The 27,169-nt window shown below is 40.6% G+C and overlaps 1 protein-coding gene across 15 annotated transcripts in view; it reads left to right on the top strand.

The window, feature by feature from the left end:
* Nucleotides 1–27,169, top strand: part of Sybu (syntabulin) — a 101,752-nt gene that overhangs the window by 44,803 nt on the left and 29,780 nt on the right. For 10 of the 15 annotated variants that reach the window (XM_063264119.1, XM_039080175.2, XM_063264118.1 and 7 more), the window contains one exon: nt 17,056–17,253. In XM_063264119.1, coding sequence (XP_063120189.1) covers nt 17,056–17,253 — 198 coding nt within the window. Of the gene's footprint in view, nt 1–17,055; nt 17,254–17,373; nt 26,535–27,169 lie in introns of those variants that run through there. The other 5 variants (XM_039080183.2, XM_039080182.2, XM_039080181.2 and 2 more) reach the window with 4 other exon arrangements.

Below are 27,169 nucleotides of genomic sequence, written 5' to 3'. Positions count from 1 at the left end.
AACAGGCAGAAAAGGAAAACAAGATCCCACCATCGTGCCCAAATCTGCACATCCAGAAAAGAAAAAATCCATAGCAGTGGTGTCTCTAATCCCAAGGAAGGAGAGGTTCCCGAGGAAAGAGACAAAGAGGTTCAGATGTAACAGCAATATTCGAAAAAGGTTCAGTTTCTAGAACCCACATCAGGCAACTCAAAATTGCCCAGAATTCTAGCTCTGAAATATACTCTCTTGTGCAAGATGAAACATAAATCTTAAAATATAAAGTTACGTTTTAAAAAATAAAACCTAAACCACTATGTTAAATAGTTATTCCAAAAGAAGACATCAATGGTGTCAGGATTTAGACAAAATAAAGTAGAAACTGTTGGGGAGGCTGAAACCTGAGAGAAGGCCAATACATAGAGAAAGTGCAGACATTTGCTCCAAAGCTTAAGCCAGGGTGACACCAAATAAAGCATTTGGAATAGGTACTGGGTCATTATCGGGTGATATGTACTTGATAGAGTTTTTAGACAACAAAGGAAAACAGAGACACAAAAAGTAGTGACATATATAAGGCTGAAATTGTGTATAAGTACATTGCTAGATAGCTATTCCCAACCAAATTCTGAAACTTAACAATTGTTTATGTACAACATCCATAAATGTTCAAAACCTAAAATACTTCTGGACTCAAGCATCTTAGGCTGGAGTAGGAAGCCGGGACGTGCAGTGCAGAGCCTTGGTGATTTGCCAAAGCTACCCTTCTATCTTACTGCGTGACTCCCTGGTACCCTCTATGCAGAAGCAGTATAGACGTCTGTACTAGCCCAATCCATAAGAAGTTTATAATCTGAGAATAGGAGAAGGGAGGAATTATCAGCAAGTTGAGAAGGTCTGTTGAGAAGGGGACCCAATTGTAGTCCTCCTTGAATTAAAACTCATGTCCACACTAAGGCTTTGACAACTTAAGCCACCGTTCCTGTGTTAGGGAGTGCAGTGTCTCTAAACACCAATGGAAAGAAGCTCCAAAAGGAAGTCACACTTGCTGCTGTAGGTACTCACACTCACTGCTGTAGGTAGTCACACTCGCTGCTGTAGGGTAGTCACACTGCTGTAGGTAGTCACACTCACTGCTGTAGAGTAGTCACACTCACTGCTGTAGGTAGTCACACTCACTGCTGTAGAGTAGTCACACTCGCTGCTGTAGGGTAGTCACACCCGCTGCTGTCGGGTAGTCACACTGCTGTAGGTAGTCACACTCACTGCTGTAGAGTAGTCACACTCACTGCTGTAGAGTAGTCACACTCGCTGCTGTAGGTAGTCACACTCGCAGCTGTAGGTAGTCACGCTCGCAGCTGTAGTCACTCTAGCAGCTGTAGGTAGTCACGCTCGCTGCTGTAGGTAGTCACACTCGCTGCTGTAGGTAGTCACACTCGCTGTTGTAGGGAGTCATACTCGCTGCTGTAGGGTAGTCACGCTCATTGCCGTAGGTAGTCACGCTCGCAGCTGTAGGTAGTCACGCTCGCTGCTGTAGGTAGTCACGCTCGCAGCTGTAGGTAGTCACTCTAGCAGCTGTAGGTAGTCACGCTCGCTGCTGTAGGTAGTCACGCTCGCTGCTGTAGGTAGTCACACTCGCTGTTGTAGGGAGTCATACTCGCTGCTGTAGGGTAGTCACGCTCGTTGCCGTAGGTAGTCACGCTCGTTGCCGTAGGTAGTCACGCTCGTTGCCGTAGGTAGTCACGCTCGCAGCTGTAGGTAGTCACACTTGCTGCTGTAGGTAGTCACACTCACTGCTGTAGGTAGTCACACTCACTGCTGTAGGTAGCTGATAGAGAGAGAGATTCCAAAAATGCTTCCCTCAAAAGTTGGCATGTAAAGGCTTGGATGGCTATGTAAGAGTTTGAGAAGCAGGGGTTGGGGATTTAGCTAAGTGGTAGAGCACTTGCCTGGGAAGCGCAAGGCCCTGGGTTCGGTCCCCAGCTCCGGAAAAAAAAAAAAGAGTTTGAGAAGCAGATAATGGCATGACAGAAAGGGAAATGGATGCACATAGAAGCCCTTATATGTATGTATGTAAAAGTCTTTAAAGTGCTCAGCATATGGAGGGATGTTGCCTTCCCTAATCCTTCCTGCTCCATCTGCACAAGCCTGCGTAAAGCCTGCCAGCAGCTCAGAGTACAAGCCTCAAGTTGTTCAGTTCTATATTCCCCAAGCTGACTTGACATCAGTTACCTCGGCACTTCTCCCAAGCTGACATTAGCTTGACATCAGCTACCTCCGCACTTCACCTTCAGGTGCTTTTATTCTGAGAAAAGTCTGTCTCCAAGCTGCCAAATTGGAGACACAGAGATCAAGTAGACACAGCTACTAGGCATGCTTCTGTCTATGGCGACTTTCCTCATTTTCAGGCAAGCTAGTTGCTTCAACATTCACTTGCTGTTCTACTGGCCTGTGTCCTGTTTTGAAGGTGCAACCCAGCCCTCTCTACGTGAAGAAAAAAAGCCTCTGACTAGATAGAGCTCAGACACTGGTGGATCAGCAACCTTGCCTAAGAGTCTCTTCAGGGTGGTTGCCTTGTCTCCTAGAGAAGGCCAGTGGTTTATCTTTGCAGAGAGCCCAAACCACTTGGCAGTGTATGCCTGAACTCTGTCTGAGGCCTGGACTGTACTCACCCCATCCCACCAGAGCCTACCTTCTTCCCTTTGGTCTGCTCCTGTGGGTTTCTCTGGGTTCTTTCTCTTCAATAACTGACTGAACCATCCTTCTGTCTTCTGTGTGGTTGCCTGTGTGGCTGGGATTCCCATGAATCACTAGCCTGGCTCTCGGAATTCTGGAAGGCCTGTGGATCTTCTAGATCTAAAGGGAGAGATTCTTAAGTTCGGTTTTTGAAAAGTATTTTAATTTAATTGAAAATTGATAAAAAACTTTCCTTATTAAATGTAGAAGGACATCTATCAGAGTAGACATGGTTTCATTTCTAAAACTGATTTTGTTTTGCTTCTTGCTGGGCTGTGCTCATTTGTGGGGTAACCATGTATAGAGCATTGCTGTAGGAGAGACAATTCTAATCACTGAGCTGGAGAAAGAACAATGCTAGTGGGGGCCCGGCAGGTGCATGTTACCCAGCACCCGCATCTGCCGTCACTTGTCAACATGCAGAGATCTCTTTCCTTTGTGCCACTGTACGGTGACATAATGGTCTAAGGACCATCTTTTATCTAAGTCGTTCTTCTGTTGACACACGTTTTGTACCTGAAGCTAACTTCCAAAATTCTGAGTTTTGCTTTATGACTGTCAGGAATTAGACTACTTAGAACCATGTTTCTTCCTTCATTCTTTTTTTTTCCTTTTTCTCTTTTTTAAAAAGGTAAGCTGGTTGGGTGCCTCAGGAATAGAGGATCTGAGCAAGGTCTGAATTCTATCCCTAATCTCCAGCACAAACCAACATAAGTATATATCAGGGCTGGAAAGATGACTCAATGGTTATGAGCATTTGCTGCTCTTCTGGAGGCCCCAACTTGGATTTCCAGCAACCACATCTATACCTCCAGCCCCAGCCCACATGCATACTCATGCACACGCACATAATTAAAAGTAAAATAGAATAATCTTTAACAATAGTAAATATGATATATGTCATATAACCTAAAACCATTATTTTTCCCAAATATTTGAAATCACAAATATTTCAAATGATGACCGAAACAAAGAACATTCCAGATTTTTCCTCTTTTCTTCTGTTTTATACCTTGCATTTTTTGACTGCCACTGTCCTCAGATCTTTGTTATGAGAAGAACAAGAAAGCAGAGGTGGGGTGTGGGGGGTCTGTGCGTTGCTACAGCACAGATGTTGGCAACCCCAGAAAGGTTTAGAGCTTCTTGAATTATAGAGACTTGAGAATTGTCTTCCTAGTCTATCTCTTTCTTCTTTTCCTATTCTTCCATATATGTTTTAGAAAAGTGAGACTTGAACAAGCCATGAGCCAAACAATAAATAAACTGACATTGTTAAAGAGAAGAAAATTGAGAAAGATCTGTTACTCCTAAAGCAATGGTTCTCAACTTGTGAGTCTGGCCCCTCTAGGGTTGAGATACCTTTTCATACCTTTTCACAGGATTCTCCTAACACCATTGAAAGACACAAAGATTTACATCACAATTCATAACAGTAGCAAAATTACAGTTATAAAGTAGCAAAAAGACATTGACTTTATGGCTGGGGGGCTCCACAAGATGATGAGCTGTATTAAAGGGTCAAGCATTAGGAAGCTTGAGAACCATTGGCCTAAAACTTCGTGACAGCTGGTTCAGCATCTCTCCTACCAAGCTCACCTGCATCTCCAGTCTTGTAGTTGTAAGCCCCTTCTCTCCCAGAATATCTAGGTAAATGTATTCCTCTCATTATACTAAATGTTTTACCTTGACATTTTCCTTCCAAATTCCCTTTCCAGGGACAAGTTAAGCAACTTGAGTCTTGTAAGGTAAACCAAGTCATGGGACCCTCATTTGTATAATGCCTCTGGTCCTCCAGCTGAGAAAATGAACAGACATTTTCCTGTGCAGGCCTCTGACCTACCCAGTTCTTCACCCAGGGACTTTAAAGGGAGAACTCAGGGCTCCAAAGTAGCCCAGAAATCCTGGGAATGTTCACTTGTGAGATGATTATTTTTGTCTCTAAGAAACAAGGAAAGCATCCATTAAATAATTATCCCAATCTCTACTTGTTCTGGGAAACACTGATTCTCCGAGTGAGGGTGAGGTGCTGATCTTAGCCCAGCCATGACTACCAGCATTAAGAGAAAACAGTCTCTCTAGCCCCATTTTTCTGCAGCTACTATCCAATTGCTCTGTGTTTCTTCACAGCAATATGTCACCAGAACTGTGTGAGAGGCCACAATGGCAAGTCTTATTTCCCTGTCTGCTACCATTTCCATGGCCTCCCAGTAATGTTCCACATACTGTCTTCCTCCTGGGCTTTTGTACCCCTCTGACCCAGTGGACCTTCTGCCTGTCAGGTTACTCCATGGGCACTCTCTCTCTGCCTGACTTACCCCAGGGGTTTTATGTAGTCTGTCTTTATGTTCCTGCCCTGTGAAGTGTGGTGATCTTGAGTCCATCCTTGGACTTCATGCTCTATCACCCATGTGGCTGTTCCACATCTCAATGTTCTGTCCATGTTGAGTCCATCCCTCAATTATACCACAGCAAAATCAGAATTTTTATCTCACTGCTGACATACTCAGAAACTTGTTTTTCTTCATCCAGTAATGAACTGCCCTATTACCACTTCAGGGAAAAACATGGAACATGACTTTGTTTCTTTCTTATTTTCATTGTCATAAGTAGGTGTTTTCCATTATTTTTCTAAATGTATTGCAAACACATTTACTTTTCTCACTATGTTTTTAATGTTACCATCCCAGTCAAGCCACTGTTGCTCCTTGTTTATACTGCAGTGGTAGCCTTTAGATGGATGTTTGCCTCTGACCTTTCACTCCTAAAGCAGGCATACAGCATACTGTTGAAGGAGACTCTGACCTTGCCTATCTGGATTTAGACCTCAGCTTTACCCACTCACTAATTACAAGCTGGGGAAGGTACCATTCTTGCCCGTGCCCAGGAGTCCTGCTGATTGACCCTCTGAAGGGGACATCGGATTAAATTAATAAAGATTTATTAAGTGCTTCAAACAGTACTTGATGCTTGATGTGTTATCACCAGCTAAGCCTGCTCTTCATTAGCACAAACCAAATTTTTGTCATCCCATGCTTCATGTGTTGAGATACTTGACAGCTTAACATTCCTCTAGCCCTGCACATTGCCTGGGCTTCAGCCTTCCTTAAACCACAGTAGCATTCATTGCCCACCCCCAACCCATCAGCTTCCTGTCACTGTCCTTAAGGGGCCATATCTTTTATCATCTCAGAGATTTTTAACACTCCTGTTTGCTTTGCTTGGAGCTATTTTACCTGTTCATTCTCTAGAAGGTTCCTTTTATTCTTCTTTCCTTTTCTTCCTCCCTACTTTTCTTTCTTTTATTCTTTTTTTGACTTCAACTCGTATGATCTTTAGAATCTTTTCATGACAATCTAATGAGGCTCATCCCCATTAGATAATGCTTCAGTGTGCTTCATTAATAGTACATTATACTCCTAAGTACGCTCTTTACATATTTTCCCACTGGCTTATGTAATGTCTCTCCTCACCACCACAGTGTGAACTCCTTAAGGAAAAGCTTTGCACGCTGATCATCATGGCGTCTTACAGGATATCTGGCACCCTAGGAAATCAGTGGTCGTTATCAGAGAGGATGAATGGGCAAATGACATTATTATTTCTCAACACTGAACACAAGATGATAATTATACTTTGTATTATTCTGAAGCAAAATGGATGTAGAGCCTCATACACTTATGAGTTCTTACTATGGAGGTATGCTGATGTTGGATGAATAAATAAAAGGCCTGGTAAAACATAGACTGACAAAGGAAGCTTTCTGCATGAATCACTCCATGGGTTGAGGCAGGAACACTGCCTTCACAGAAGCATGGAAGCATTTCTTGCCTCAAATTTTTGTGGTCTGCTTTTATGGGACAACTGCTTTCTGATAGATTGCTTTGTCTGTTTTTAATATGTACATTCTGAGAACTGCTGGTGTTTCCTCTGAGAACAGGCTAGGGAAGGAAAGGAAGTATTTTAAAGATGCATTTTTTTCATACAACACTAAGTCATCGACTTAATCTGTTATTGGCAAATTCTCTTCCCAGAGCACCAGTCCTATACATAATAATTATATCCTATATTTGTTAGAACTATATGGTACGCACAATCACGCAACTTTATTTCCTTACCTATGTCCTTCAGTATATATGCCATGCAGTTAGATTCCACATGGTCCATATTAACCATGAATTTAAGCTTTGATAGTTCATATGCATTTATCAAACTGTCTTCAAAATTACAGTATTTGGAACAATTGTATTAGCAGCATCTGAATACATAGTAGGTATTCAATAACTGTTTGTTGAATGAATGTCAATCAGTGATTCTTTGTGAGAATAAAGCAAACTCCATATTATTCCAAGTAGCACTTCCTTACGATGGCAGTGATTCCCATTTAACGTATGCAACTGAGGCCTGAACGATATCCAAGCGTAACCGAATGTCTCAAGACATTTGGACAAAAACCATATTTTCTTCTGACTGATGTTAAATTTAAGTGTGTCTTCTGGAATTATTTAGTTCAACATTTTGGAAAGCAAATGAGCTCTGAGATCATTTATATTCAACCAAAGGCCAGGAAGTTTATAGATATAATTCTTATACTTTGACAGAGTATTTTATTCATAATTTCCGAGAGTTGGCGGAGAGGTGTTATTGTTGGTTTGGTTTGGTTTATTTTGATTTGGTTTGGTTTTCTTTTTTGAGATAGAGGGAGGGAGAAGATGGGACAGGGGGTTTGTAGAGGAGAAACCAGGAAAGAGGATAACATTTGAAATATAAATAAATAAAATATCCAATAAAAAGAAAAGAGGGAGAGAAACAATTCTGGTTGTGGCGTTGCATGTCTTTGTCTTTAATCCTAGCACTTGGGAGGCAGAGGGTGGGTGGATCTTTGTGAGTTTGAGACCAGCATGCTCTACAAAGCAAGTCCATCACAACCAGGGCTCTGTTACACAGGGAAACATGGTCTTAAAAAAGATTATAGAAAGAAAACACAAATGAACATTTGTAGAGACTTGGCAAAATAGAAATTATTTGAATATTCAAACAATTATGAATGTAAAAGTTAAGATAATGAGTTAATGCCATATGAATTAAATGTCATATATATGTATATATATAGATATATATATACACACACTTTAAGAAAGTCTGAATACTCAAATAGAAAAGACATGAACAAGTCAGGGCTGTGTACAGAGGCCAACAACCCAATATATGAAATACATGAAGCTTTACTGACAAAAACATGCAAATAATATTAAAGCATCAAGTGTAATCATTAATGTGAGAAATTATAACAAAAGAATATTATCAGGAATTCAACAAGATACTAGAGTACAGAAATATAAATTAGCTCAGAGTTTATGGAGACTGCAGTGAGTCTATTAGACATACATTCTACATGCTAATCAGATTTGGCTGAAAATATGTCTGTAAGAACAAAAACAATTTTAACAATAGTGACAAAAATGGAAGCTTAAAATAAGCTATAAAATGAAAATGGTCTTTAAAAATCCGTTTTGAATAGACTTAAAAATAATAAACTTAATAAAATAGAGTTAAAAATAAAAAATAATAAAAAGTAATGATACTTTAAAAATTAAATAGATAGGTCTGGTGGCACGTTTCTATTTTTTCATCCCAGCACTGAGGACACAGAAGTAGACAGATCTCTGTGAGTTCAAAGCCAGACTAGTCTACATGGAGAGTGGCCAACCAGGACTAAATAGTGAGAACCTGTTACCCCCCCCCCAATAAAAATAAAAAGGAAATGAATTACAACAAAACTTTTAAAAACATGTTCCAAATCAGACTAGTACAGTATCATAATCCCATTGTCCATCCAGATTGAAATGTGGTTGCTAATTTGTTCTGTCTATTCTGTTACTCATCCTGAAGCAAATCTCTAGACATCATTTACTGCATATCTCTTTATATGTCTCAATGTGCCTCAATACCATTTATGAATTCATATAAACATTTTCTGATGCAATCACAGAACTATTTAAATCAATAATACAGTTAACATAATGGTATAGAACATGGAAATATCCCCAATAGTTTCAGAAGTATCTGTTTACTTCCTCCTGGTACCATATTTTGTATTAAAAAAGAAGGGAATATTTTCAGCTTTGCTGGGCAGACAGTCCTGCCATTGTTGCTAGTGACCCACCTCACGCAATGCAGGTGAGTTCTGCTGAAGTGTTCCAATAACACTTTTGTTTTTTTTAAGCACTCAGAACTACACTTTGCCTGCAGGCTAAAGTTGCCACTGATTTAATGGTGAATTGTGGAAGATGGACATTAGCTTTACAATTTTGATTAGTGGTAGAAACAGGTTTTCTGTGTGTGGCAAGAATACTTCAGAGGGAGTCCTTTCCTTTGGCTCTATGTGTAGGGTAGGGGACCCTGTACTTGGCAGACACAGTGTCTGTCATTGAGTTACATCCCCAGCCTCCTTGTACTCTCAGGTTCTCAGAGGATGCACACTGATTGAAGAAGCACAGTACTGGTGACCCCAAGTTGGGTACATTGGGGGAATGCCTGTTCTTACTGTAAATTTTAGCTCTTTGTCTATGACTTCATTCCTCAAGGTTATTGCCTAACTCAATCATTTCATTACAAGTTGTATAAAAGTAATTTTCTATTATTCTGCCTACTTTCTTTAGCCAAAATGCTTTTATAAGAAGAAGGAGGACTTTCCAAGGGATTTTCAGGTCCACTGAATGAAACACAGCACATATCACTTGCTTTTTGCAGTCAGTATGTCTCATGATTCTCTCCTTCGAATGGCTCATTTTTGTTTGAGTCAGTGTCCATGTAGACCAAGCTGGACTCAGACTTACTGTGAGAATGACCTTAACTTTATCACCTCCTGCCTCCGACTTCTGAATTCTAGGATCACAGACTTTCACCACCAGAGCCGGTTGATGCAGTGCTATAGATCAAACCCAGGGCTTTACACATCCTAGTTAACCTCTGATCCTTAATGGACAATTTCCCACAGCATCCCTTCCAGTGATTTCCAGAGTATCTGAGGAATGAAGAGGATCTTTCTCTGCTTGTTTTCATTCTGTCTGTGTGACAATTAATTCACAGATTTTTCTATAGGATTATTATCCCTCATTTCTACTCATTACTCTGTTTGCTGCCCAGACTCCAACCCTCAGCTAAAGGAGCCCTGTTTTGGCCTTGTTAATATTCTGTAGCTTCTGTCTTGTTATCAGGCTTCAGGTGAAAATGCTCCCTAGCATAGTAGTAAGCCTCTATATTAATATTTATTAACATTTTTATAAACAGCAAGCAAGTAAAGTGTATTTGTTATTATGGTTTTTAATCTAACGAATCATATAGGTAAAATTGTTCTTTTTCTCTAGGTAACAACTACAATTTTTTTATTATTTATTCACTTACATGTACTGAGTACTAATCTTAGAATTGTCATGTTCAATTAAAGTTTTTAGCATCAACAAATGATTTTTACATGTCTTTAATTTTGTAAATTCCCACAGCACATTTAAAATAAGATTAAAATTATTTTATAAAATACATAAACATATATTTTCTATACTGGTAGGAAGTAATTTGATTTTAACTGTAGCTCCCAGTTCCCCCCAGCTATCTTTACAGACCTTAAGGACTTTTTCTCCCAATCAACAGTGTGGAAACTACTCTGTTGGTATTTCTTTATTTGTTACCATGCTTTTTATATAAACAGCAATTTCCGAGGATTCCTGAGTCTCTTGGTACTTTTCCCCTGCTCTTAATTCCATATGGATAGATACTAAACAACTGAGCAATCACACCACCACCACCACCACCAACCAACCAACAACAACAGTAACAACAGAAGTACCTCGCATAATCCTCCTGCCTTAGCCTTGGTTTGTTGAGTTTTTCTTTCTTTGTTTTAGCTTGATTTTGTCTTTTTGAAACAAGGTCTCTCTCTATAGCTCTGGCTGTCCTGGAACTCATTATGTAAACCAGGCTGGCCTTGATCTTAGATATCCACCTGCCTCTACCTCTGCCTCCAAATTGCTGGGAATAAAAGCATGTGCCACCATGCCTGGCCCCTGATTTAGCCTCTTAAGTGCTCTAATTTTAGGTATGTGACACAAAGATTGGTAGACCCATTTCCTAATATATAAACTAAACAGAAAATTTAAATTATTCCACTTTATTGTAGCTGGTGGTCACTTACTCTCAAGCAGGCTTGCTTTTACCTAATTTCTAGCAGTGGCTATCTTGGACCCTTTTAGTAGGAATTCAAATATAGACCCCAGAAGGAAATTACCTCATACCTTTAAATGAATCGCATTATTTAAAGTAGTCCTGGTTCTTTAAAATATAGGAGCTGTATTTGTTAGATTTTAATGCCAACCTGACACAATCTGGAGTCATGTGAGAAGTCTGAACCTCAGCTGAAGGTTGTGTAGATCACATTGGCCTGGGAACATTTTCTTGTTTGCTAATCCATGTAGGAAGGGCCAGCCAACTATACCATCCCTTAGCAGGCAGTGCTGGGTTATGTCAAGGTGAACATGAGCCACTTAGTGAATTAGGAAACAGTCCTCTTCTATATATTCTGCTTGATTTCCTTTGCTGACTTCCTTCAATGACCCACTGATTTGGAAGGGTAAGCTAAAATAACCCCCACTCCCAAGTTGTTTTTGCCCATGGTTTTTATCAAGTGCTCTAGAACAGGCATACCTATTATGAATCAAGGAAATGTAATAGGGGTGTGTGTGTGTGTGTGTGTGTGTGTGTGTGTGTGTGTGTGTGCGTGTGCGTGCGTGTGTGCGCATGTGTTGTCAATTCCCTCCAGCAGACCAACAATTGTCCACAGCCTCTTCCTGAAGCCTCACTTGGTCTATCACAGGCATTCTGCTAGCAACCTGAATCTATAAGGATTTCTTCCATTTTCTGCCAAGTAACAGTTCCCTCATTTCTATTATTTAGAAGTGTTTGCCATTAATAATTTTTTCATATTAACATGAGCAATAAATGTCCCAATTATATTTTTAATTGAGGGTTGGGGATTTAGCTCAGTGGTAGAGTGCTTGCCTAGCAAGCGCAAGGCCCTGGGTTCGGTCCCCAGCTCCGAAAAAAAAAAGAAAAGAAAAAAAAAACTAGTTTATATTTTTAATTGAGTATTTTAGATTTACATTTCAAATGTTATCCTCTTTCCCCCACCTAACCACCCACCCCTACCCGCCTCCCACCCTGGACTACATTGGGTGGGGGATGTCCAGCCTTGGCAGGACCAAGGCCTTCTCCTCCCATTGGTGCCCAACAAGGCCATCCTCTGCTACATATGCAGTTGGAGCCATGGGTCTGTCCATGTGTACTCTTTGGATAATTTGGGATGCTAATTTAGTCCCTGGGAGCTCTGGGTGGTTGGTTTTGTTGTTCTTATGGGGTTATAAACCCCTTCGGCTCCTTCAGTCCTTTAACTCCTCCAATGTGGACCCCGTTCTCAGTCCAATGGTTGGCTGCGAGAATTCACCTCTGTATTTGTAATGCTCTGGCAGAGCCTCTCAGGAGACAGCTGTATCAAGCTCCTGTCAGCATGCACTTCTTGGCATCAGCAATATTGTCTGGGTTTGGTGCCTATATGTGCATGGGCTGGATCCCTGGGTAGTACAGGCACTGAATGACCATTCCTTCAGCCTCTGCTCCAAATTTGCCTCTATATTTCCTCCTATGCATATTTTCCCCCTTCTAAGAAGGACTGAAGCATACACGCTTTGGTCATCCTTCTTGAGCTTCATGTGGTCTGTGGATTGTGTCTTGGATAATCCTAGCTTTTGGACTAATATCCACTTACCAATGAGTGCATACCATATGTGATTTTTTTGTGATTGGGTTTCCTCACGCAGGATGATATTTTCTAGTTCCATTTGCCTATAAATTTCATGAAGTCATTGTTTTTGATAGCTGAGTAGTACTCCATTGTATAGAAGTACAACATTTTCTATATCCATTCCTCTGTTGAAGGGCATCTGGGTTCTTTCCAGCATCTGGCTATTATAAAGAAGGCTGCTATGAACACCACAGTGGAACATGTATCCTTGTTATATGTTAGAGTATCTTTTGGGTATATGCCCAGGAGTGGTATAGCTGGGTCCTCAGGTAGTACTATGTCCAATTTTCTGAGAAACCTCCAGACTTATTTCTAGAGTGGTTGTACCAGTTTGCAATCCCACCAACAATGGAGGAGTGTTCCTCTTTCTCTACATCCTCACCAGCATCTAATGTCACCTGAGTTTTTGATCTTAGCCATTCTGACTACGTAAAGTGGAATCTCAGGGTTATTTTGATTTGCATTTCCCCCAATGACTAAGGATGTTGAACATTTCTTTAGGTGCTTCTCAGCCATTTGATATTTCTCAACTGAGAATTCTTTGTTTAGCTCTGTACCCCATTTTTAATAGGGTTATTTGATTCTCTGGAGTTTAACTTCTTGAGTTCTTGGTATATATTGGATATTAGCCTTCTATCTGATATAGGATTGGTAAAGATCTTTTCACAATCTGTTGGTTGCTGTTTTGTCCTAGTGACATTGTCTTTTGCCTTACAGAAGCTTTGCAGTTTTATTATGGGACCCCATAAAATGTTCCAATTATAAATGCATGTTTGTCACTTTATAGATTGTACAGGCAAATTTAGCAGTCAGTAGTAGTGGGAAACCGAAGGCTCACTCAATTTAATAAGTAGAGTAGATCTAAATAACTACATGCCTTTAAACAAATATTTATTGTATTTTTAGGTGTACAAATATTTTGCCTACATAGATATAGTATATATACATATGTACCATATGTATGCCTGGTAACCACAGAGATCACAAGAAGGTATCAGATTACCTGGAACTAGAGTTACAGATTATTGTGAATTGTTGTGTAGGTGCTGGGAATAGAACCTGGGTCCTCTTCAAGAGCAGCAAGTGTTCTTAATCACTAAGCAACCTCTCCACCCCGCAATAAGTATATCTCTTTAATGTGTACTGGATGGTAACGTCAGTTCACAATTGTAGGATTGAATATAAACCCAGAGATCAGCAGCTTGGCTTTGCTGTTCTTAGAATATGACTGTAAATGACAACTGAGGGAATTTTGTACAGAACTTTGAAGGTGAGTATTATCTTCGCCCAATCTGGTAAGAGCAGACAAGTAGCCCCAGAAGGATTTGAAAGAATCATCTTTTCTTCAGGGCTGCACAGAGGAAATCCCTAAGGTACCATGGGTAACCAAGTGATTCTTTGGCACATGAAGTTCTCAGTCTATCCTGACCATAGCAAAAATGATACATCTGTTCTCTCACAGTTACACTCCTTTCTTAGTGTTGGTTCCACTAGAAAAGCCAGGCAGAGAGCACAGGCCACTGTGAGCACTTATTGATCTTTGTCATGTTTATTTGCATTTACTTCTCAGTTGAGACAAAATGTGCAAATAGGATGATATACACAAATTCCCTTTGGCTTCTTCGTCGATTGAATCCAATTGCAGAGTAGACCCAATAACTGTGAGCCCCATCAGTGCCAGAATTTGATACACATTTGTTAAGAAAACCCCTATCTCCTATGGCTATTGTTTTCCCCAACCATGGTAGATAGTGATAAAATGCTTTTAGGAGGTACCCAGAGTCCAAGATTGATTTATATATTTATCTTCTCAATCCTGTCTCCTAGAGATAAGGCTGTAAATGCTCATGGCAAGTGGACCTCGAACTCCAGGTGAAAGATTACTACTGCCTCTCCCACAGTGCCCCAATTGTCAAGTCCTAAATTTTACCTAAACCACAGACAGCACGCAATCCCAGGGGCTGCTGAAGTAGCAAGTACTGGAAATGATGCTCTCACACACTTTCTTTACTCAAGAAGGATGTCATAGAACCAAGAAAGACACGTTTGATTCCTATTTAAAACATAATTTCAAATGCTTTTCTAGACACTTATTTCCCAAGTAGAAATCACCTAATTTTACCCCTTTAATTCTGTGTACTTTCAATAAAAGAAAAAGACATTCTAAAGCATAGATTTTTTCTTTATCTGGATGCAGTATCTTTTTAAAAACAACTGGTGGGTCTGATTCACAAGTAAATCATCACAAAGGCAGTATTCAATTTTGAATGCTCTGTCTCCACTCATTTTGAGTTTATCTGCATTGGAATGGGAAAAGTTTCTCTTGGGCAATGCACAGATAGATATATATCGCTGGAGTCTGACCCAGTAAGCAAATTTGCCCCCTGAGAGAGGAACTCTGACTTTTCTTTTTTTTCTTATTTTATTTTATTTTATTTTTTTGCACTGAAGTAAGGGCATGCAAATGGGTGTGTAGGGAGAAGGCACGAATATCATGTGATGGGATAGCTGGACAGTCATATCCCAGAAAGAGGGACTCACCTCTGGAACACAGGACCAAAAGTCACTAGCCACTAAGGAAGGTTATAGCACATTTGCACACACAGTGTGCTAACTACCATTCACTTTTAAAAACAAACTGTGGAGGTTCCCATTAAAAGTAATGTGTCCAAAAGTTTTTTTTAAAAAACAATAAATAATGCATTGTCTTGAAGTGCCAGGTTCATTTTGTTCCAGGAACTGGGATATTTCATAATAAAAATAAAGTAGAAGCCAGAAATGAAGCAATGGCAATTCCTTTATAGAGAAAGCCTAGGCATGAGTCATGTGGTCCTTGGATTTCATTCGTCCCTACTTCCATCCTGCCCTTATTCCAGCTGTGGAGACCCAGGATAGCCTACCGTAGATGGCACATCACTCTGGGCACTCTAATGCTCAAAATAACTCAATAGTTCTAAGATTATTAATGGTATGTACCCATCTTACAAACTTTAGTTAACTTGGTAAAGTAATTCTGAAATCAAAATAACTTTATTTTGTAAAAACAGTTCCAATAACAAACATTTACTATTTTGCTAAGTATGTATATTTTAAAGTAATCCTCAATTTGGTCCTAAATTCTTGTGAAATTCTCATTAGAGCTTAAATGAATGAGTCAGCCATCCTAAATACTTTAGCAAATAAGGAAAGCATTTATAAGAGAAAACAACGTGAGCTCTCTGATGCTTAATGGGCACCTGCACTGATCACTCCATAATGCACACATTAGCATAATACAATGAATGACCTTAGTTATATTTAGTCATAAAGAAATTTAGTGTTTATTTTTCCAGTTTACTACAGCTAGGAGTAGATCTGTTTGGACTATTTTTGGTTGGATATATGTACTTATAATGTCTTTCTGTTTCTTTGAACTTTTAAACTCAGAGGCTCACTGGAAATCTACTATCCGGATGACAGGCCATCTGATCAAAAAGCTTAGGCAATGTCAGTAATATCCAAGTAATTCTATTTTCCTAACAAAAACAATTCTGAAAAGTGCAAGCTAATTACTTAGAATTTTTCTTCTGAATTTTTAAAATATTTACCCCATTCAAGCACCTGTGGTCAGCAAGGTATGACAGCACACACTTTTAGTCCCAGTGCTTGGGAGGTAGGGAAAGATGGATTTCTGTGAGTTCCAGGCCAGCCAGGGAAACCTAGTGGGACTTTGTCTCAATCACAAAACCAAAAAGCAAAAACAAACAAACAAAACCCAAAACTGAAATTTGTGGATGGACCAAAATTATACCACATAAAATATTCAAGTTGGCCTATGCTTTGAATAAAAAATGTATGTTACAGAAGTCTTCATGATGATAAGATATATGACTGGCTGGTTTTGCGTCAACTCGATACAAGCTAGTGTCATCGGAGAAGAGAAAGCCTCTGTTGAGAAAATGCTCCCATGAGATCCAGCTGGGAAGCATTTTCTCAATTAGTGATCAGCTGGGAAGAGTCCAGCGCATTGTGGGTAGTTCTATCCCTGGCTGATAGTCCTGGGTTCTATAAGAAAGCAGGCTGAGCGAGTCAGTAAGCAGTACCCTGTTATGGCTCCTGCCTCAGCTCCTGCCTCCAGGATCCCGACCTGTTTGAGTTCCTGTCCTGACTTCCTTCAGTAATGAAAAGCAATATGGAAGCTTGAGCCAACTAAACCCTTTCCTCCCCATCTTGCTCTTTGGTCATGGTGTTTTGTCACAGCAATAGAAACTCTAACTAAGATGGTATATCTTTAAAGTGTTTCCTTAAAAGAGTATTTTCTTTGCCAATGTGAGTAGCCAACATATGGGGAAAACAAACAAACAAAAAAACAAAAGAAGGATCCATAAGAGAGTCATGCCCAGTTTAGTTGGGTCCTCCAAGCAGCTCACTCATTCATGAGCATGTGAAACCTGCATAGCTGGCATCCCTGTGCCATGACTCGAAACTTATGGATTTCTGTCTCCTAGACGACACAGGTTGTCCCAGCAGCCAGTCGGTATCCCCTGTGAAGACTCCCTCAGACACTGGACACAGTCCCATTGGCTTTTGCCCTGGAAGTGATGAAGATTTTACCAGGAAGAAATGCAGGATTGGGATGGTTGGTGAGGGAAATATCCAATCAGCTCGTTATAAAAAAGAATCCAAGGGAGGCATCATAAAGCCAGGTAAGTACCCTTACTAGTCATCTTTAAGACATTATTTCTTTTATTTTTTGAGATTAATATATGAGATTATAAAACTAAATATATGTATATGTAATTAAATTGTATATGTTTTATATATAATTGAGATATATTATCTATATAATTAAATATGAGATTATAATATAATTAAATTTCTGCTTTCCTCTCCTTGCCCCAAACCCTCTCATCTATGTCTCTTTGCTCCTTTTCAAATTAATGCCCTTTTTTTTCATTAATTGTTGTTCTATACATATGTTTGTCTATATACATATATCTAAGCATATCTGCTTAGCTGTATAATATTATATGTGTATATGTTTTCAGCGATGACCGTTTGGTATTAGATAATGAGTTGGTGTGTTCTTCCTTCAAGGAGATATAGTGCAGTCAGTGAGATTTCCACTAAAACCTGCCTATCAAATCAGAAATGATGGTACCCAGGACCCAGACAGCTTTTTAAGGGATGTAGCAGGTAGAATAAAATATTTAATGCAATAGTTGCTGGTAATTAAGTACAGTGTGTAACCATCATAGACAGGTGGTTTTTTTTTTTGTATGTTTGTTTGTGTTTTAGAATCTGGTTTATTAAGGTGTGTGAATCCTGATTAAATGACCCTTGACCAAAGGCATCACTAGAAACAGACCTTCTGAGTTCATTGTTCATAGGCACGAACACTACCTAAGAAATCTTTTGTTGATCTTTTTACTTGCATTTTCTCAGTCATGTATGTACAGTTTCAAACATTGTCATTGTGAAAGTCCCCTCTGCTTTTGAATGGAGTCCAATTCTGTAAATTCCTTGGATGAGAAAAATTGCCTACATTGTCTCTGAACTTTGGGCTGAGTAAGCCTGTCCGCCTCATAAATATAGAGAGAGGAAATCCAGGAAGCAAGGCCCTTGGATGACTCTTACAGTCAACACGATGCAGAGGCTTAGGTTGTTAAAGCTCAGGAAGGTCCTGCTCTCAGGTTAAAATAAAGCCATTTGTTACCCACAGCCCCACCAGACCCTTAGCCAAAGCTGACTTAGCTTCAGCTCTAGATGTGTGTCCTACTTTTTTAAAAAGGCAACTCATTAAAACCAGTACCAGTTTACTAAAATAGCAAGCAATTAGTGGCTATCACTTTGGGGGTCAGGGACTCTAAGATTAAGTAACCAAAGCCCATCTAATTTTTGGTCCATTGCTCTAGATTTGGGAATGCTGCTGTCCCTACCTCAGAAAGCAGTCCCTGAAATGCCTCTGATGCCAGTGACATACACAACATATAATGGCCACTGGGATCGTGATGTAATCCGAGCAGAGAAACCTGTCAGGGAATGCAGGGAGGGCTTAGAAAGGTGAAGAACAAGCAAGGGAGCCTGCTCTTTGCCAACAGAGCCCTGAGGTGCCCTCAGCAGGAAAACCCGTCCTGCCATGCTGAGACTCCTACTGGAAACTTCTGAGAGGCCATCTGTCATTTTGACTTCTGTGGTTTACTAACTATGCAGATTTAATTAAAAGTTGCATCAAAGAGTGAAGCAAAGCATCCCTACAGCACCAGTGGATGATGAATCTGCTTCCCAGTTTGTCTTTTATTCCCATTCTGCAAAACACTGGAGGATGCATCTGTGTTTGTCATGAGCTAAGTGTCCAGCTGAGACATCAGTGGGAAATGTACTGAGTTCCTTGTACAATGAGTTCAGTGGGAGGGGATCGTGAAGGTGATGATCACGTGTGACCCCATTTTGAGGGAGTTTGTAATTCAAGGCAGAATACAGTATGATAAATCTGATAGCACCGATCAGAAGGAAAGGAATGGATGCCTTCTTCCCTGGTGGCTTTCTGAAGAGTCAGGTGGTTACACCCACCACCACCACTTGCCCACCCACACATACACTATACCTGTTGTAGTGTTATGTCAGGATTTTAAACTGTTTTACCCAGAAGTGAGAGCCCTAACTGTTTTGCTGCAAGTCCATTAAAAGATTTATTCCAGAGCCACTTGTAGTTACTGATTTATTTCTTGGAGAGTATCTTAACCCCAGGAAAAAAAGAATCCACTGTCACTAGTTTACAAATTGAAGTATTAAAATCTTTATCCACAGATTGGTTAGAAAGAAAGGCGGGGAGCAGGCAAAATTACACAAACAAATAAGAATAATAAGAGGAAAAACCACTAGAGGCCATTGAGGGGATAAGAGTGCTCAGGGCCAAGAAATCTACCCGGAAGCTGAAATGCTGAAATCTGCATTTGAAAGATACCGCTGTATCTCCTTAGCCTAGGCATCAGGTATCAGCAGTTACTGAAATTAGAAACCTGTGTGGCTGAACTGTAATAACCTCAAAACAATGACCCAGTATTTGTTACTTCTAGAAGGAAAAAAATAAAGATGTCCCATATCCAAGAGGCATTTGCTAGAAAACCCAGAAGGTATCAACTAGGTTAACGATTAGAGGCCTTTACTCAGTGAAGCCCAGATGTGTTGCTGGTCGTTGCGGGATTAGTTCAGTGAAGTGAAATAACTACTTAGCTACTTGCTTGAATCCATTCTTACAACCTCTGCTGCCAGAGCACCAACCAGCCCAGGCCTGAAAGTTAACATACAAGGTATGGTTCCAGGTGTGGCTCCAGGTGTGACTCCAGGTGTAGCTCCACTGCAGGTGTAGCTCCAGGTGCCGCTCCAGGTGCAGCTCTTCTCGTTGCCTCTTTGGAATTGGAATTCCTTTTCAGTATGTAGGTGGGTCTTGAACTCACAGCAATCCTTTTGTCTTAGCCTCCCAAATGCTGAAATTCTAAGCATTAGCCACCACTTTGGGTTTATAACTGCTTTCTAGTTTTGTTGTGTTTGTCTGTTTGCTGTTTTGAAAATAGGATGATTATATAGCTTTCCATCCCCCAACTCCTGTCAGATCTTCTCCACCCCCTCTTGCATTCAAATTCACACTCTCCCTTTCTCTCTCTCATTAGAAAACAAACAGGGATCTAAAACACAATGATATAATAAAATAATAAATAAAAACAAACAAACCAGAATAGTATAAAATGAACAAGCAAAACAGAAGAAAACCAGTTAAAGAAAGTGCATGAGAAACACATATAGATACAGAGGCACGCACATCAGCACACACAGAAATCCCATAAAAAACCCAAAGCCAACTGGAAACTGAAATATATACACAAAAGACCCTCCAAAAATGCCATTGAGTTTATTTTGTGTTGGCCATGTCCTGCTGGGCATGGAGCCTGCTATTAAGAGTAGTTTGTATCCCCAGTGACTTTTGTAGAAAACTATTTTTTTTCCTTTGTGATAGTTATCAATTGTAGATAATTTCTGGGTTAGGAATTGGGGCATGTATCTAGTTCCCCTCTCAGTGCTGAGACCTCATCTGGCTTAGACCTGTGCAAGCTCATGCTGTCACAGTCTCTGTACGTTTATATGTATGTGGGGACCTATCATCTTTAAAAGTATTTGTTTCTGTGGTATCTTCTATCCCTTCAGGGTCTGAGAAGAGTGGGGTTTGATGAAAATATTTAGTGTGACAGCTCTGAAGGGAAGAAAACATTCCATTTAGGACTGAGTATTACAACGTCTCTCACTCTCTGAACTTCGTTCTATTGCAGGTTTCTGAATTTGTTCCATTTATTATAGGCGGGAACTTTTCTGATGATGGCTAAGAAAATTAACTATGAATATAGCAGAAGGTTATTAGGAATTATTTTACTGCCACATTCTTTTAGCCGAACAGAAGTATCTGGTTTTTCCCTAAGCAATGTTGATTCCATCTCATGGAGTGGGCCTTCAGTCCAACCAGACATTGGTTGGCTGCTCCCACAGCATTGTGCCACCATTGCACCAGCATACCTTGCAGACAGGGTTTGTAGCTGGGCTGCTGTTTGCCTTTCTCCTTCGATGGTCTACAGAATGCCTTCCAGCACCACAAACACTAGTCAGTCTGGGTGAAGGCTCTACATAAACACTAGCTCCACTCTCCATTCTTTGTGTTCTTTGACTCAGAGTTAATTTCCTCACATCTTGTCAGCCTAAGCAAAAGACTGCAGCAGCAAAGTATAGCCTCAAGCATAGACTGGAATCTCTTTCTGGCATTAAAATAGATAAGGGGAAATATATGAAATTAAATGTACTTTGGGAATTGTATAGCATTCTGATATATGGCTGATTACCAGTAATACCAATAGAAAGAAAAACTGAGAGTTTTACTGAATGCTCACTGTCCTTGGCAAAATTCCAAGATCTTAGCTCAATTAATTTTAACATCAGTACTTGCTTGGTTTATACTGCCAACTTAACAAACATGACCTAAAGTCACCTGGGAAGAGGGAACCTTCTTCCCAGAATAAGAGTTACCTAAATCAGATTGGCCTGTGACAATGTCTGTGAGAGTTCATCTTTATTCATGACTTAGCCCACTGTGGGCAGTGATATCCATAGGCTGGTGGGACTGGGATACCTGAGAAAGCCAGCTCTACCTGAGCCAGTAAGCAGCAGCCTCCATGGCTTCTGCTCTAGGTTCCTGACCTGACTTCCCTGAATGCTAGACTGTTACCTAGGATTAAAAGCACAGCACACCTTTCTTTCCCTAAGTTGCATTTTGGACAAATATCTTATCACAGCGAATGAATGAAGCTGGAACCTTAGACAAGAGCTCTGCCTAATTTCTTAGGTTCTTAGAAGATGATCATTACTTTGTCCAAGAGAGCATTTGAAGTTATTATAGAATGGGAGTCTGAAGTTCTCATGCTGAGAGAAAATGTTCACACAGAACACAGCAGATAATGCCTTGTGGTAGACAATTTCATACCATCCCAGCAGGACCAAAACGGTTGCATCAAACATGGATGTAATGAGCACACTTAAGTGTTTATCGCTGTGGCTGGTTTACATATTTACTCTCCTGTTTTCCTCCCATCTGTGCCTTTGATGACCTACTCAATCAAAATAATGGTGCCAAATGGATCCTAATGGGCTTCCCCTAAGAATTAGTGAATCGTAATCCTCCTCTAGAAGACAACTGCTGTCCAAATCCATCTCCTAGGATTTATTGCACGGCCAATGTTCACGGCCACTGAGTTGGGGATCTGCCAGATACTCACTACTTACTCTAATGCACTGAGGAAGCCATGCAGGTCTCTCATACTTGGAAGCTACAGCCGACTACACCCACCATTGAGCTTGTTCATTAGTCCTCAGTGTGACAGACATAAACCTGGAAACATCTTTCTTATGCATACTTGTAAACCAAGAGCTATAAATCATGCATATGTGTGTTTTAGGTTGGGTTTTTTATTTGCTCCATACCGGAGAAACATTTATTGAAGAGCATCTGCAAAAGAATTGGAATACTTGAAGAGTTCCATAAATACCTGCTTGGTAAAAATATATGGTTATAATAGCTTCAAGCCAGCCCCACATCCTGTGGTAACAAAGTGGAGGACTATGTTATCAGTCAGGGTTCTCTAAAGGAACCAGATACAATGGACAGATACAATGAACTAATCTACATATGTGTATGTATGTGTGTATTCACATATATGTATATTTATATATATGCGTTATATATACATATACATTAGAGTGGCTTACAGGCTGTCATCTGAGTAGTCCTACAGTAGCTGTCTCCTGATGAAAAAGCCAACAATCTGGTAGTTGTTCTGTCTACAAGATTAGAGGTCTCAGTAGTCCTAGTCTAATGCTGGGATCCCAAGGAATTGCTAGAGAGCGGCCAGTTTTCCCTCTGTGTAGGAATCTTCAAGAAGAAGTAGGTTTTAACACAAGTAAAGGAATGGCTCAGGATTGATGAACTTGTCAGTGAGAGTGAGGCCAAGCAGGCAGGAGGCAAAGGCTTCCTCCTGCTGCTCTGGTGACCCGGAATGAGTATGGATCTGACCAATAATGATCCAGGTTTAGGATAGGTGTTCCAACAAATAAAGCTCTCACAGTTGTACCTAGCTGCTTGGGTTTCAGTTAATTCCAGACATAGTAAAACTTGACAGCTAAGACTAGCCATCGCAGGTCACATTATCCAAAAATCCAGAAAGAGGGAAGTTGGAGGCTCCTTGTGAAGGTATTGTGGACTTGGAAAGAGGTACCAGCAACCTGAGTTTATTGTTTGCTTCACAAGGAATATTGTAGTATAGCATTTGGTTGTGCTTGTACAGTGGTTTACAGAAATCTTTGTATTAACAACAGTCTGTTACCTTTTGTTACCTGAATCAGGTAATAAAATTCTTCTACCACAGGACCTCGACCAGGGCATCACTAATAGGCAACAGCAAATATGGTACCAACCAGGGGTTAGCTTCAGAAACATGGCTATAATATGCTTGGCAGAATACTTGAAGCATTTCATAAAGGTGATTACCCTACATGAGAGTTTAAAGGAGGTAGACCCCTCAGTTTATCATTAAGAAGAGGTTTCTGCTAGACCTAGGTTTGCCTCCTGGCTATACATTCACTAGCTTATCAGTTCACTTGATATCTATCTGTGAACTATTTTCAAAGTACTGACAGCATTCTCATTAAGTGAATAGAAAAGAGGAGAGAATGATGTGGCGTCTGCTATCATGTCACCCAGTTTAAATGTGAGGACGTAGCTAAAACAAAGGGGCATACTGAGATAAGTTTAAGCTGTGAGAGAATAAAGCAAGCTAGTAGGTTAGTCAGCAGGAAAGGCAGGAGGTGACCTGAGATGAAGAACTGCAGCTGTCCTTTCTGGCTTGAGACTTGCATGGGTGACGGACAGGGTGGTGAGTGAGGAAGGGAACAAGTATGGTAGCTGAAGTCTGTATTGTCAGGGTGATGGGCGGCCATGTCAGAGCTCAGGAGAGGAGACGTGGTTCGATTTATTTACTTGAGATTTCTCGTGTATCTTGTGGAGCTTGAATTACCTTGGAGTGCAACTGAAGAGGATATAAAATTCAGATGGCTAAGTGCAGGATGGAGATAGAGGAAGCAGACAAGTACAGCATAGGTGATTTAACACAAGGCAGCTAAGCCACCTCCACAGGTATCTCCTCCTTGAGTAGCCACAGCGCCTGCCGTGTACCAGGCAGAGGCAAGGGGCAAAAGGAGCATGGGAGGCACCTGGTTACCTTAAGGATGGACTAAAGAGGGACCACATGACACTTCTAATTATAACTGTGGACAACTTAGTCACATGGACACCTGTCATCATACAAGGGACTGTAGATATGGACATTAGTTAATAGCCTACAAGGTGTCACTATGGTCCTGAATAGCAGAAGGATAGCTGGCTTTCCTCTTATCCGGTAGGTATCTGAGAATTTCCTTCACTACCAAGAGCTTTTCAGTGCCCAAGATCACATAGCAAGGGGTGTGGGGTTTCATGATCTCCACAACCAATCACTTGTGCATTGCTTACAAGTGATCCTTAATATGTGCAGGATATCATTCCTTAGGAATAATTAGGAGATGAGTTTCTTGCCTAAGCATGAGCTGAACAAGGGAAGCAATAGCATGCAAAACAAGAAGTATATATAGGTAACTAAGAAATGCTGGAGAGAGAGAGAGACAGAGAGAGAGAACGAACACAAGAACACGAGAACATGAAAACAAGAACCTTCCCCAGGGAAGTGCACACCAACTGGTCATCCAAAACCAAATCATCATCTCCGAAAACATACAAAGAAATAATATTATACAGCTCAAACAGGCTATATTTAGAAATATGTGTGAATACACACATACACACACACACACACACACACACACACACACACCACCACCACCAGCAGCAATTTAATAGAAAAGAGGCCATGGATTTGAAGAACAAAAAAGGATATATGGGAGGATCTGGAAAAAGGGAAGGAAAAGAGAAATGTTGTGATAACATTATAACCTCAATAACAAAACAAAAAAGATGGGTTTTAAAATATTGAACATCGAAGACTCTAATTTTATTTCAAGAAATCCTATCAGATGAGCTCTGAGAATGGCCAAAGCCAGCACAGACATAGGCTATTTCAGACTGACATGTGGTTTTTCAAATGGCACTTCCTGTTCAAAGAAGGTAATTATGAGAACTCTACAATAAGAGGCTTGGGGAAGGCTCAGTACACAAAGATTCCTGCTTCTCTGAGAGGTAATTGTGGAAGGGGGAACTCTACTTATATTTAGATATTGAAGGGTGATCTAGGTCACCCTTGAGCAGGTCATGGAGGGCTAGCAAAAGGGAGGCTATAATGACTAGAAATATTCTGTCTTTTTCCCAGTTACAATAAAGAATACTTAGCTTTTCCTTGGTACTTTGGGGTTCAGAAATGATATGAGGCATGTAGCAGAGCAAATGCAGGCCTGAACCCCACATGACGCTGGCAGACAAATAGACACAGCCTCCATCTTTGCAATTGTCAATGTCAGCATCAGACAGAATGCTGTGTGACAGGGGAAACCCTTTGCCTAACAAACGGTACTCACTCTCATTGCAATCTAAAAAACGGGAGAAGTTTACAAATTGCAGACTTCAAGGTATTTGAACACTCCCACTGGGTTTCTGTTATCTGTAGTGTCCCGGAAAGAATTGTCCTGATCTCAGGGAGGACTGTAATGGAGGTGTCTATTTCTAGAAAGCTCCTGTTTGGAAAGTATTCCTACAGTTGTCCCAGAGAGCTCTGGATTCTATTTTCTCCTTCTCAGAACAACAGAGCTCCCCTGCTCTCCTCTGCCTGGCAGCATGGTGAAGTGCCCTGCATACTTAAATAGCTGTAATTCATGAAGTGCCCAAGCCTTTCCCTCAAAATGTCTCATGCTTGCCATTGGATTTAGGGCACTGTAGGTGTTTGGTGTCACTTCTGGCTTATTCACTAGGGCACTATAATCAAAATGTGGAATACGGCTGCATGCTTCGTACTACTGTTGCCAAAGGATTAGCTATGACTGTTGTACAAGCGTTTGCCTCCATTTAACAATGTGGTATTTCTGCAAATGCTTTGTGTCCATTCACAAGGGCGATGCTTTCATTTGAAAAGCTGCAGTCGCCAGGGAAAAGGCTCAGTGCTCTTCCCTGATAGGCCAGCTCTCCCTCTGCCTCCTGTTGCTATGGTGCCCAGCAGAGTAACTTCCTTGCCCTACACATGTAGGAGGCTCCGTCTCCATGGATACCCCACTCGGAGATTGTACTCTACTGAGAGATGAGCTGCACACACTGACTATATTTCTGCAAAAGACATACCCCCAGCCTGTGGCAGAAGGCTGCTTTCAGAGACAGTGTCTGCCATGAAAGTCTATGGAGCTTACTTTCTTAGTAAGTACTGTTAGAACACAGTAAGTAAACAGTTATAAGGAATCACAGTGGACATGCTGTGCGTGTGTGTGTGTGTGTGTGTGTGTGTGTGTGTGTGTGTGTGTATGTCTGTCTGTCTTTGTCTGTCTGTGTGTGTATGTATGCCTGTGTGTGTGTGTGTGTGTAATGTGAATTGTAATAGGATAAAAATACATAATAAAAATGAACTTGAACTCTGCCATTTAGGTATTCTGAATGCAGTGTCAATAACTAAAGTTTTTTTTTCTTTAATGGCTACATATGGCATTAATGGCCCAAATGGCAAATGTTTCAGTGACCTCATCTTTTTGTGACTTTGTGTATGTGAATTAATGCCAAAAGTTAAGTTTAAAATGACTCTGGATGATTACATTTTAACATGTTCTCTTTACGCTGAGCATTGCACGGTGCATTCGTAAATAGTGAGTGTGGCATTATGAGTGTCTGAGCTAGGGGAATACGCAAGCCCGGCCACAATTAATGCTAATTGGCACTCCCACAGTTTGCAGTGGGCCTCTGTGTAGGCTGAGATGTGATGCATTTATTATCGAGAGAGAGTCGGCTTCTGTGATTAGTGAAAGATGCCCATGTCTGCTGTTTAACTATGAAAAATATTC

The sequence above is a fragment of the Rattus norvegicus genome, chromosome 7, assembly GCF_036323735.1.
Source record: "Rattus norvegicus strain BN/NHsdMcwi chromosome 7, GRCr8, whole genome shotgun sequence".
Lineage (NCBI taxonomy): Eukaryota > Metazoa > Chordata > Mammalia > Rodentia > Muridae > Rattus > Rattus norvegicus.
The sequence above is the reverse complement of the archived record's forward strand: the minus strand, read 5'-3'. Positions and strand labels throughout refer to the sequence as shown.